The 13,696-nt window shown below is 39.9% G+C and overlaps 2 protein-coding genes and 1 long non-coding RNA gene across 3 annotated transcripts; 1 reads left to right on the top strand and 2 right to left on the bottom strand.

Moving 5' to 3' along the window:
* Positions 1–972: 972 nt before the first annotated feature.
* LOC146368753 (serine/threonine-protein kinase pim-2-like) lies at positions 973–6,385 on the bottom strand. Its single transcript, XM_084911787.1, has 11 exons — positions 6,295–6,385; positions 5,625–5,699; positions 3,641–5,139; positions 3,019–3,255; positions 2,768–2,893; positions 2,550–2,644; positions 2,364–2,411; positions 2,061–2,279; positions 1,791–1,971; positions 1,534–1,704; positions 973–1,444 (listed from the first exon to the last, which is right to left on the bottom strand). The coding sequence occupies exons 3-11, from the start codon at positions 3,699–3,701 to the stop codon at positions 1,353–1,355; spliced, it is 1,230 nt and encodes a 409-aa protein (XP_084767913.1). The 5' UTR covers positions 3,702–5,139; positions 5,625–5,699; positions 6,295–6,385; the 3' UTR covers positions 973–1,352.
* Positions 6,386–6,950: 565 nt separating this feature from the next.
* LOC146368752 (uncharacterized) lies at positions 6,951–8,480 on the top strand. Its single transcript, XR_014797543.1, has 2 exons — positions 6,951–7,837; positions 7,938–8,480. It is a non-coding gene; the product is annotated as an uncharacterized LOC146368752 (long non-coding RNA).
* A 2,558-nt stretch (positions 8,481–11,038) lies between these two features.
* Positions 11,039–13,188, bottom strand: LOC146368751 (tripartite motif-containing protein 16-like). Its single transcript, XM_084913333.1, has one exon. It carries the CDS (start codon positions 13,139–13,141, stop codon positions 11,480–11,482), a length of 1,662 nt encoding a protein of 553 aa, XP_084769459.1. The 5' UTR covers positions 13,142–13,188; the 3' UTR covers positions 11,039–11,479.
* Positions 13,189–13,696: the final 508 nt, after the last annotated feature.

Genomic DNA, 13,696 nt, shown 5'->3' with positions numbered 1-13,696 from the left:
AGAGAAATAAGTTTAAGCGTGCAACTTTTTATTCATTTTTAACTGTATTAATGTTTTTATGTTGATACAGCCGCCTCATATCTGTTTCCTCAGTGTTTTTAAACCATGTACTCCATCTATGAGTAAGAACATGAATAAATTCCTTTCCAAATTTGTAGTTCTTTTTTCCAACTGTTTTTAGTATATATGTAACATTTCTTTACACACAAATGCAGGTATTCTTTTGCACCAAGACGTTAAAGAAATGCTAAGAAAAAAATGAAAATACTACATTGCAACCTGTGTGTGTGTGTGTGTATATATCTGTATCTATATAGATATAGATATATATGTGTATTCGTACCCTTTTTTCATCATCTAGTTTCCTGTGCCAGATCTTCTACTGATCCACTGAGGCAGACATGTAAAAAAACATGAACTAAAGCATATTTCTGTATATAAACAGGACTTTAAATCTTTATCAACAGCTACTTTAGAGGAAATTCTTCAATAAACTGCAACCAAAGGCTCAACTCAGAGGACAAAATCCAACCTGTTATAAATAGTGTGACAGCAAACTTTCTCTTGTGTAAAGTTACAAATAGGAGTAATTATCCACAGGAGCTTTTATACATAATGAAGTTATAATTCGTCCTGTAGAAATTGTACACTTAAGCTATATAGTTCCCGCTGTGATAACTCTTATTAACTTTTATGCTTTTACAACCCACTATGAGCAAACACTCAGCAACAGTGGGAAGGAAAAACTCCCTTCTTGAAGGAAAAAACCTCTGGTAGAACCAGGAAATCTGTCTAAACTAGTTGGGGGTTAGAGCAACAGATGCAAGTCTTCAGATCATTTGCAGTGTGACTGTCTTTGTGCACACTTTAACCTGATTCAGTTTTCTTATTTGTCAAAATGCACCATGGGTAAAAAAAAACAAAACAAAAAAACAAAACAAAATAGTAATGAAGGAGAATCCTCAGCAAAGATGAATTAAACAAGTTTTATTTTGATCAAATTTTACTTTAAGTAAAACACATCTTTATTTGATGACTTTAATGTCATCAAATAAAGACAGTTTTGATGGAGCTCCTGACCCAGCCCAAGCTCTCTATGAAGACGAGGAAAAACTCCCCAGGGGGCCAGATCGATGGGAAGAAACCTCGGGAAAGCCCATTCAAAGAGAGATCCCCTTTCCTGGGATGGCTGGGGGGGTTACAGGAACTCCAAAAAAGCTAAATTTTTATTTATTTATTTATTTTTTAAGATTGACCCATTCTATCTATTCCTGTCCAACAGAAAAAAGAAAGGAAGTTACTACAATGTATCTTACTTATATGATAAGGTGTGAATTGTGTGTTTGTGTGTGTTATCTTAGCCAGGGGTGAAGCTGGAGCTCCTCCAGTGTTGGGCGCTTCTCCGGGACTATAGCTAAACATGCGTCCAAGAAATTCCGGCATTCTTGAAAGAAAGAAAAGATCAAAAAGATGAAGATGATAGTTCTAGTGATCCAAGGCATCAGTGAATCTGGAAGTGTGAAGTTTTCTTACCTGTGGACAGACGCTTCTTGATGCTCAGTTTCTTTGTGAGGAACCTCGCGGTACTAAAGTATCGTGCATGAAGCGCTTCATACAACACCACTCCCATTTGCCACACCGTGGTGGGTCCACACCTGTAGCAGCTCCTAATGTACCACTCGGGAGGGATGTGAAGAGGAGTGCCTAACAAACAGACACAATTGCAATTTCTTCTAAAACAAAAGACACAAATTGTTACATCTGTGAAAAGCAGGAGCAGAATATGTTACCATAGAAGATGCGATACAGAGATCGCTGTTTAACAAAGCAGCTCAGTCCAAAGTCAATGATGCGAACTCGAGGCACATCTGAGCCGGTCTCAATCAGAATGTTTTGTCCCTTGATGTCCCGATGAAAGATGTGTTTATCCTCAAGTTCCTTTACAGCATCAACTAGTTGCTTCAGAATGACCTGGAAAAGATGAAAAACACAATAATGAGTTAATGCTTTTCTGCCTTGATTGAATGCTGTACAGTCTAAGGTTCTCCCAGTCAACCTACCTTGGCCTTGTCCTCTGTTAAAGTTCTTCCATTTTCTGCTTTGTATTTTTGCAGGTCCACAGCGGGGACAGGTCTCTCCAGCACCAGGATCAGCTCTTTGCCAAGGTCGAACCACTCCAGCAAGGACACAGGTGCTGATATTCCCACTGACCCTTCTGCTTCACCTGCAAGTTTAACCATAATGGCCACTTCCACTGAGAGCTTCTTCCCGCTTTCATCCTGAAATATTACAACAAAGTGGATGATGAGGAACGCCGCATTCAATCCAGTAATGTAAAACTGATTCAAGTGTTGGACGCTTACCGCCACTTTGCAGTAGACTTTATTTTTGGGAATGTGTTTGATGGCAACCTAGAAGACACAGAGCATTGGTGAGCATTTCCTCAGTATGACATAATGAAAGGTGGAAACACAGCAGACGTCTCAGTTTACGATATTATCCATTATCTGCGTTACTGCCTGTCTTACTACCATCATCTGAACACTTACTGGAAAACGATCTTCTATCCGGTAGCCAGCAAACACTGCTCCGCAGCCTCCTTCTCCGAGCTGGTGCTCCTCCACATATCTGGCTTGGAATTCACCTGAACAGACAAAACAACAAATCTTGTTTTATTACAGCTGTGACACAAATTACTCTCCTCTGTAGCCTAAATGTTCCTTTTGCCCTTCCCCTGAATATAAAACCCAAGCTGCTTGCTACTTACGTTTTTGGTCTGCCACTGATTTTTTGTCCTGGTCCACATTCCTTTTTTTTTTCTTGGGTGACTCTCTGTTGTCTCCCGCGGCCTTTCTTTTGCCATTTTTTGCGCACACCTGTTTGTTGTTCAAGTCTGGAGATGTGGAAAACACCAAAAGCACATCAGCTCACTGGATGATAGACACAAACACTAAACACTAATATCTTAAACCTAGCAACCACACTTAATCTACCCCCTTATTCAACTAATTAGCCTACCTTTACCAGAGTCCAACGAGGAGGATGCTTGCTCCTTGTCACCGCTCATATGGTCGAGAAGTTTAGCCTTCTTTGCTTTCTTTGTTGTGCCCTCTTCATCTTGCACAACCTTGCGCTTCACTCCTCTGACCACATCTGAGCTGGTGGAAGGACCAGCCTGCTCAGCGACCCTCCTCCTTTTTATTGGGGTCTTCTTTTCAGGACTGGCCTTTCTTTTAGCAGTCCTGCTCTTACAATCTATAAACGACAACAACACAGTGGTGAAAAAGAGTCCCCGACATCAGGACTGGAAGCAGTTTGGCAAAGAATTTGAAATTGCTTTTGCTTAAATTATCACAAGTTTATTCTTGGGATAAAAAAACTGACCAGTGCGAATTGATACTAGGTTTACTAAGTCTTAGATCTTGATGACACTTGTTGGTCTGTTTTTACTGTTGAGTCCAAGAATAAACTTATTACATTATTTTACCAAAAGACCGGTAACCTTTCTTTGATTAGACATCTTGTATTAAAGCTATTTTCAATCAAACATATGATTCAATTGCTCCAAAAATGATTCACACAGTGTCAACATTTCTAGGATTTGGATTTTACCAGGATTTGATTTTATTATTTTACTTACCTTGATCTCCTGAATCTTTCTTATCGGCTGGAGTGGTAATTTTTCTTGTTTCCTTTTTCATTGTAATTTCGGAGAACTTTTAAACTCGAAAATGTAAACCGTAATGAGTTAATATTGAGTTAATATTCCTTCAAATGTGCGCCCTTCAAATGCTTGACTTTTCTAACTGAATTCTGTTAGTGAGCTTTATAAGTAAACTCTGGAAACTACGGCAACACAACATAGAATCTTGCCTTTCAGTGACTTCACTGACTGCCAGTAGTTCAAAGTAGTTTACAGAAAAACACTCTGGCAGACAAAGCCATAATATTTCATATAAGTCAATCATTTCACATCAATTAAACAGTTTCTTTCATTATCTTTCATCGTTTGTATAAAGACCTCATGTATGGATGACAGTATGAAGATTTGTGGTTGACCACACACTAATAAACACAGTGTCAGCTACATTGTCATCTGATTTAAAGTATTTATTATTGTACATTTAACTGTCATGGTACTGAGTCTGTGACCCAGTGTTTTGTGTTTGTTCATTTATATTCATTGATTATTCTTATGTATGTTTTTGGTTCTCTTTATTGTTTTCTTCTTGTGTTATATTCTTAGGCTTTAGGTTTCTGTTACTTTGCCTTGCCCCTGTGTCCCACGTGTCATGTCTAGTCACTCTTGTTTCCATGTTCCCCAATTTCTCCCCAGTCAGTCATGTCTCTGTGTCAACTCTGTGTCTTTGTAAAAGTCTCTTGTTTGCTGTTTTACTTTGATAGTCTTGGGTGCTATGTTAGTGTTTTCATGTCTGTGAAGGTTCTCAGTCATCTAGGTCATCGTAGTCTAAGGAGTTTGGAAAGAAAGCGTTTGGACTTGAAGTTGCTTGAAGATGTTTCACCTTCTTGGAAGAAAAGAACTTAAACTTTGCTTGAACGTCTTCAAGCAACTTAAAGAAGTCCAGACGTTTTCTTTCTAAGCTCCTTAGACTATGTTAGTGTTTTCAGTTTTCCTTCCCCATGGTCTTGTTGTTTGTGATTTCTCGCAGCTGTGCTCTCATCCTGTGTCTTATTCCCTCATTTATCCCTCTGTGTATTTAAGCCCATTGTTTTCCTCTGTTTGCTGTTGGGTTGTCTGTGTATCATCCATGACAATTAAATTAAATAGCAAATGCAACTACAATTTCAATGAGATTCATTCCTGGCATTCTACTGCGGTGGCTGAAAGTAGACACCAAGCATTATCACTGTAACTGATGTAAATATTGGACTTGGAGGGGATTCATCTGATAGACTGATGCAAACATTACTGTGAGGAAAATTTTGAATCTCCCAATTTTCTTTTTTTCTGAAAGAAACAAAGTTGGTTACTGTATCACATTTGTATGGCAAGATGTGAATTCAGTATGCGTGTGTGTTTGTGTCAGAGAGGAGTTTATCTGAGCCAGGGGTAAAGCAGGAGGTCCTCCAGCATTGGGCACTTCTCCAGGACTTTGTTAAAACTTGTTTTCAAGACGTCTGAAATGAAAGAAGGACAAGAGATATCGAGATGATAATTCCAGTGATCCAAGCGATCACATTGATTTTCTGCAAAGTTTTCTTTTTGAGAGTCATTCGGCTGGGCAGGGGGTATAACACATCTGCAATGCAGCAACATCTGCTCTCTGGGCCTGTGTGAGAGTGTTATCTCAATGGCGGGAATGAGGATGTTGGAATTTGGCATCTCAGGCACCAACTCATCTCTTTCCTTAACCGGGCTCACCAGAGATTGGTTTCAGCCTCTCTCCATGCTTTAAGGAGGTTGAGTTGATAAATCTGACTGGCCCCTCCCCTGTCTGACCATATCTCTTCATAGTCAACACCAATGTTCTCACCGTGTGACCATGAACGGTCCTTACCACTTGGCAAGTAATTTCGAGCTAGAAGAAGGGAGTAAGACAAGCACTTTATGTCCCTGTTAAAATACAATTACATTTTATCAAATATCACTAAGCAGTCCTTACCTTTAAATACAGCCTGGTTTCTTTCTCTTTCTTTCTATATCTCTGAGTGAAGTTAGCTCTCATTCTTTTCTCTTCCTGTGAAATACAGCAAGTGGAGTTTTAGCTAGCAACACACTGTGACACAGTTAGTGTTTGTTGAGGTGATAGAAATGCTGCATTTGAAATGACCTGCCACAACATTTTACTCCCTTTTATGTTCACTCCTTTTTTTCTGAAGTACCGCAAATTATGGGCACGTGGGGTTGTTCTGGTGTTGTGCTAAAAATAAATAAATCAAAACTACGGTACATGGTTTGCTCTTTCATCTCTACTGATTAAAACGCGACTGCCTTTCATGTGTCACTGTTTAGACTCAAATCTCATTGTTTGAAGGCCTGCAGTGACGTGAAATATTAATTTCCCCCAAATGCGTTAAACCCAAAGTAACGAGTTTGTTTTGAAAATATACGGAGAGGAAACTACAGATATTTGTTTAAAAATGTAGGGAGTAAAAATTAAGTACAACAAGGAAGTTTTTTTTTACTTTTTTACTTCCTACCTCTGGAGCCAATTAAGCTAAATTTAAGAAGCGCATGTCTGTGTATACTTAAAAGCTCTTATAGTTATTTTCACTTTGTAGACAAATTAAAGCACAGAAAAGAAAAACACGATACATTAGAGCATGACATACTTTGACCTGAGGTGGCGCTGCAGCGTGAAAGAGCCTGAACGTCAACCGGAAGAAGACGAGAATAAACTCCGTATAAACAACATGGCGTCTCCCTGTGAGGTGTCATGCCGAGCAGATGTCAGAGTTGAGTTCAAGCAAAGTTGACTCTTTCGGTGATTACAGTTTGTCCGGGCGGGCTGTGCGTCTTATTTCATCCGCAGACACGTCGTTGGATGAGGAACAGCTCATGTTGGCATCAGTGGCAGTCAGGATGGCAGCATCTTCCAGAGGGAAGGTCAGGTCGCTGGTCTCTCTGAGCAGGACGCTGTCCACCAACAAGCCCGGTTCCACGGCTGGAGATTACCCTCCTCCGGCTGAAGCCCCCGCTTCTCCCCCGAACAGCGAGCCTCAGCGGAGACCCAAAAAAGACCCCAGCGGCTGCTCCGTGCTCCTCTTCCCCGGTCAGGGCAGCCAGTTTGTGGGCATGGGCAGAGGACTTTTGAAATACCCCAACGTTAAAGAAATGTTCACCGTAGCCCAGAAGATCCTGGGTTACGACCTGCTGTCTCTGTGTCTGGAGGGCCCCGAGGACGAGCTTTCTTCATACATTCTTATATAGTTCTATACTGTGTATTGTGTATTTTGTTGTACAGTTATTTTATTTTTTTAACTTTAATTTATATATTTTATCTTATTCTTTCCCAGTTAAATTTACCCCTTTTTAATTTTCATATTTATTTCCTATCTTATTCATAGCCTTTTCTTTTTTTCTTTAGGTCACGAGCAGTTGTCTAAGCATTTCACTGCATATCGTACTGTGTGTGACTGTGTACGTGACAAATAAAATTTGAATTTGAGCTGCAGAAAACGGTTCACTGTCAGCCGGCGGTGTTTGTCACCTCCCTGGCTGCTGTGGAGAGACTCAACCAAGAAAACCCCAAAGTAAGTGCCAGATAAATGTCTGGAAAAAGGACAATAACTGCAGGTCCTGCCTTCTTAAATGTGGCCATTTTATCTTTTTAATAAAAAAAAAAAATACTGCTACAGTAATATTAATTTATATTTAAAATGTGCGCATATTATGTATGAAGGTGTGGATGAATGATGCTTGTTGTAAGAAAGCATTTTGAGCGCCCAGTAGAAGAGCATCTTTCAAATGCAAAGTTTCTCATTTCAACTTTAATTACTGCACCTGATTAAGGCGACAGAGTAAATAAGGCTTCCAACAGTGGTTATTTCTTATTATCACATCTTGTTTTTATTGTTTTTATCAGTAGATTGTTGTTTCACTCCCACCAAAAACATCACCGTAAATAATCTTCTGATTCTGAATGACCATTTAAAAAAATAAACAAATTGTTCTGAGTTAATTTCAGTTACGGATGTATCAGTGACATAAATGATATATCGGTCATAATCGGGAGGCTGTTACATTTTTATTTTTATTTTTTTTGACTTGTTTCCTGCTGTACACAGGCCATTGAGATGTGTGTCGCTGCTGCAGGTTTCAGTGTCGGAGAATTTGCTGCTCTTGTCTTTTCTGGGGCGATGAACTTTGCAGAAGGTAGAAAGATTTCTTTTTTGGGTTTTTTTGTGCATTTGTAAAAGGTGTTTTAATCACAACTTTGGTTAATATTCTGTATTTACTCCTTATGCTGCATAAGGAGTAAATGCAGCTCAACTCCCAGTCCTACTGGGACTGGACTCAACTCCCAGTCCTACTGCCAGTTTCTGGAAGACACCTTCTTCAAGCAGTGGTACAGGAAGAAGTCTGCATCCTTCAAGAAAAACATGATTTTCATGCAGGACAATGCTCCATCACACGCGTCCAAGTACTCCACAGCGTGGCTGGCAAGAAAGGGTATAAAAGAAGAAAAACTAATGACATGGCCTCCTTGTTCACCTGATCTGAACCCCATTGAGAACCTGTGGTCCATCATCAAATGTGAGATTTACAAGGAGGGAAAACAGTACACCTCTCTGAACAGTGTCTGGGAGGCTGTGGTTGCTGCTGCACGCAATGTTGATGGTGAACAGATCAAAACACTGACAGAATCCATGGATGGCAGGCTTTTGAGTGTCCTTGCAAAGAAAGGTGGCTATATTGGTCGCTGATTTGTTTTTGTTTTTGAATGTCAGAAATGTATATTTGTGAATGTGGAGATGTTATATTGGTTTCACTGGTAAAAATAAATCATTGAAATGGGTATATATTTGTTTTTTGTTAAGTTGCCTAATAATTATGCACAGTAATAGTCACCTGCACACACAGATATCCCCCTAAAATAGCTAAAACTAAAAACAAACTAAAAACTACTTCCAAAAACATTCAGCTTTGATATTAATGAGTTTTTTGGGTTCATTGAGAACATGGTTGTTGTTCAATAATAAAATTATTCCTCAAAAATACAACTTGCCTAATAATTCTGCACTCCCTATATACTGACTAACCAGCAGCAACACTCTGACTCAGTGTTTCCATCTGTGTTTATTTCCATCTTTACAGTCAGGCAGAAACATCTCACAGCAGCTGGAAAAACCAGTGAGCACACTTTAGAGGAAAAAAGTGAAAGTTTATGTTCAACTGTAAAATATTCTCTGTAATGTAAATTGTTCTGCTCTCTGACAAACCATCAGAGGTGCAGCACGTGTATCATTTGGTGTTTGAAGCAGAAACAAAAGCAAAGAGTTAAAGGAAGACACATTTGAAGAAGAAGGAAAATGAAAACAAGACGTCACTGAGCAACAACCTGACAGAACGAGAGCCAACAGTTTACTATCAGAACTGAGGCTGATCATTAACAGGGAGCAGCAGGTAACAAGGTCATCAGCAGTGGAGGAAAGTACGGAAGTAATACTCAGCTTCATATTTGAAGATACTCGAGTATCTTAGCTGCAGGTCTGGAACAATGGTTTTATTTCCTTTCCCATTAAACATCTCACACAGCCCCTCATCTGTGACCCTTAGCAAACCCACTGGATATCTACCTGTACATAAAGGAGATCAGATCAGTTCCATCTAGACCAGCTGTAACAGGAAAATGCTGCTTACACTTTGATGCATCACTTTCAGTTTGTCATATAAGACAATATATCAGATTGAGGCATTATTTTCCTGCAGTGAGTAAATCTACTTTGTACTTTACTCTTTTCTTTTAGGTAAAGGGTCTAAACAGTACTTGTACACTGTGGAAATCCCATAAGAACGTCTCCTGAACTCTGAAAAATAACAAAACAAAGACTAAAAGGAGGTCATGGGTGCTGATGATGATGATGATGATGAGGAGGAGGAGCATGCATTTAAAAAGTGACTGATGTCCTAGAATACAACAGAACAGTGTCTCTACAAACTTATGAAAACATGACAGTCTTGCATTAGTTTGTATTCTTATGATTTCAAAAAACGAGGGAAAAATCTCCTTGAAATCCACAATTCCTTTTTGTTATTTCTTAGTGTGTGACGTATTTTATTGCCTTTATGATTGGTGCAAACAGTTTCCTGATTCATAATGGAAATAGATTTTAGACACAGGAGGAACACGCAGTGATCAGCAGGAGCAGCTTGGAGTCCAGTCTTCTTCACACTGAGGAGGGACATATATGCAGGAAGAGTTGTCATAACTGTTACAACCACCAGATGGCGAAAGAGTCCCACTGCAACTTTAAGCCATGAAGGATGTGTCTTGATGTTTGCTTGTGATAAATATGCTTTATGTGAGTCTTTTTCAGAGAGTAACAGTAATTTGTCTGATTATATGTCTTTAATCAGTAAAGTCTCGCTTTGCTAGAAATCAATAAATAAATAATAAAATTGTAAACATGCAGCTGTATGTTAGAAGTCAAAGGGTCCTTAAGTCTTCTGTAAATTGACGGGGATCAAATGAAGGACACAAGTATCTGTTCTTACTCTAATAAATGCTGCTTTAATATCCAACAGACTATTTTCCTTCCTCATCAGCAGTAAACAGCTCGACTGCGTCTGTGCATTTGTGTCCTCCATACTTGTTTACACAGACATCTCAGGCTTGATGCCACGATGCAGTGTAGAAACCTGACAACCCTCTGACTCATGTTCAAATGTTCAAGGACATTTTTCAGGATCATGTATGACCCCTTTTTGACATTTGGACTTTCATTAATAATATTTGTGTTTCTGAGTCATTTTTGTGGAGACTTCTGTCCAACGTAGTGTCCAAATGAAGCCTGAAGCTTTTCTTCACCCTCTTGTCAGATGGTCAGCAACAAAACTCTGTTCCAACCAATGTCTGATAAGAGATGAGACACAGCAGCTGAGCAAATGATCATTTCATGCTGAAGACATCCTCAGACAGAATTAAATACATACATAAACACAGCCTGGTGCCAATAACACAGCTAATGACACTGCTGTATCACTGGCTTTACTGATTAAAGACCATATCTGAAGGAAATCTTTGAACACAACAGAAAGTGACCTTTTAAACCTGCGACACTGATGCTGCATTCAAGGACCATTAAAAACATCTGAAAGGACTTAAGAACATCAAGAAAATGTGACTTGTTTCTCTGTAATGAAGCTGTTTTAGTGAAGAAAGTTGAAAGGTCACAGAGCGACTGCTGAATCTTCTGCTCTAAACATGAACTCTGAACTTTGTGATGCTTCAGGAGGAAAACTGCTTCAGTTATTCTCTCAGATTAGTTTCATATTTTCTGCATCAGATTTGAGTGAGATCCTGGAATGAAGACAGAAGAAAAGACTTTGTTCAAAGTTTGATTTATAGTCAAACCTTCCAGTTTATTCACACAATAAAACATCAACACAATATATGAATTCATTCATTAAAATCACAGTTTTTCCTCATTTCTTTGATGATTTTGACAAAAACAAACACAAACACACACACATGGTCTGCCATACTCATAAAGAGAAATGTCGACATTTTTCAATACAAATATTCCAGAAACATTTAGAGGATAGAGAAGTTTACATTTTCATGTGGAGAAATATTTTAGTAAATCAAAATGATGATGAGCAGTGATAGCCTCCATAAACAGTCACAGGAAAGATCTCCTTTAAAAACTCAGAAACATCAAGAGAACAACTAGAAGATGTGGAGGTACCACCCATAATGTTTGACTGACAGCTGATCTCTGTGCAGAAATGATGGAGAGAAAATGAAATGAAACTAAAACACAGATTTAAACCCACAATATGAAAGACTTCAGTCTATTTCACTTTAATCAACTCAGCAGTGGCTCCAACACAATAAACCAACAGTCCAGCATAGAGCGGCTGAGTGAATGTGGTCTGGACTCTGTGGAGGAGAGTCATGGTTTCAGAGACGCTGTAGAAGGACAAAATACCTGCTCTGTGATCCAGGTACACTCCTACTCTGGAGGAACGAGGACCTGAGACAGGAGTTTGGATGTTGTTGTACCAAAATGTATAACTGTTGTTGATACAATCTAATGACCAAGATTTGTCATTACGTCCAAATCCACATTCATCACCCCCTCCTTCTCTGCTGATATTCTTGTATGCGACTGCTACATAAACTCCTCCCCCTCTCCACTCCACCTCCCAGTAACAACGTCCAGTCAGACTCTCTCTACTCAGGATCTGCCACAATCCAGTGAATCTGTCTGGATGATCAGAATAAGACTTTCCAAATAAATTGAATGTTGCTTTTCTGTTCCCCTCTGATAATAACAGGTGTTTGTTTGCTGTGTTTGGATCCAGTGTGATTTCACATGAATATTTTAAGAATCCTTCTCTGGTCTTTGGCTCTGATTGTGACAGTAAAACATCCACTTCAGTGACTGTCAGTGAGATGTTTGTCCATTCCTCTCTCAGAATGTCCTGTAGTTTATCTCTGACCTCTGACACAGCTGCTGTCACATCCTCAAAGTAGCTCAGAGGACGGATATTGATGCTGGATGAGTCTGTAGACTCACTGAGTGCTGACAGTGAGGGGTAGTTGTGTAGAAACTGGATGTGATCCTCTGTGTGTGAGAGCTGCTTCAGCTCAGCATCTTTCCTCTTCAGCTCAGTGATCTCCTGCTCCAGCTTCTCCTGAAGCTCTTTGACTCGACTCACTTCAGTTTCCTGCTGGGATCTGATCTGCTGCTTCACATCAGAGCTTCTTTTCTGGATGAGATGGATCAGCTCAGTGAAGATCTTCTCACTCTGCTCCACTGTTTGATCAGCAGACTGATTGATGGCCTCCACCTCCTGTTGAAGCAGCTTCACATCTTTCTCTCTGTCCTGGATTCTCTGCTGGATGTTTTGTCGACTCACCTCCAGCTCTCTCTGCCTCTCAGTCCTTTCTGCTGCAGCTGAGACTGTGTCGTGGCCTTTATGTTCATCCACAGGGCAGAGATAACAGATACTCTGCTGATCAGTACGGCAGAACATCTTCATCACCTCATCATGATGAGAGCAGATGTTCTCCTGGAGCTTCTTGGAGGGCTCCACCAGCTTGTGTCTCTTTAATTGAACCACATCATAATGAGGCTGAAGGTGTTTCTCACAGTAAGAGACCAAACACACCAGACAGGATTTCACAGCTTTTAGCTTCATGCCAGTGCAGAAATCACAGGCCACATCTTCAGGTCCAGCATAGCAGTGATCAGCAGGAGCAGCTTGGAGTCCAGTCTTCTTCAGCTCCTCCACTAAATCTGCTAACATGGTGTTTTTCACCAGGACAGGCCTCGCTGTGAAAGTCTGTCTGCACTGAGGGCAGCTGTAGATTTTCTTCTCTTCCTCTTCATCCCAGAAGCTTTTAATACAGTTCATGCAGTAGCTGTGTCCACAGGGAATAGTCACCGGATCCTTCAGTAGATCCAAACAGACTGAACAGCAGAATTTTGTTTGGTCCATTTGATTCATGTGCTGTGCCGTTTCACCGTCTCTCAGTGGCTGTCAGACAGTTTCACTTCCTCTGAACAGAAACAACCTCTGTGCTCTGAAGGGAAACAGATCTCTGCTCTTGTTCACCTCCTACAGGAAATGAGGCTCACCAGCAACTGCATTTACACCATGTTGTTTAGACCCATCCTGATACAGACACATCTGTGAAGGGAGGCGCTAAAGAAATATTCTTACAGAGCAACCAAGAGCCAATCACATGATGCAGGGTGTGGTATGTGTGATTACAACATGCAGTAACAAGTCTGACCCAGGTAAACTGGTTTAACTGGTTTAAACTGTTAAAATTAGTTTCAACTGGGACAGCCCAGTTAAACTTTTCTTGAGTTATGACAGTCAACACTCAGCGAGTTCATTTTATATTTCAAAAAGTTCAGCAAAGTTTAGGATGCTGTAATGAATAAAAATAAATCAAACTTTATATTTTGACATTTTCTAATCTTAGTTCATTCTCACACTTACAGAATGATGCATGGGAACAACTGACTCCACTAAATCAAACCTATGTTCAAATGA

Source organism: Perissodus microlepis, chromosome 18 (genome assembly GCF_051167445.1).
Source record: "Perissodus microlepis isolate ML-2025 ecotype Zambia chromosome 18, ASM5116744v1, whole genome shotgun sequence".
Lineage (NCBI taxonomy): Eukaryota > Metazoa > Chordata > Actinopteri > Cichliformes > Cichlidae > Perissodus > Perissodus microlepis.
The sequence above is the reverse complement of the archived record's forward strand: the minus strand, read 5'-3'. Positions and strand labels throughout refer to the sequence as shown.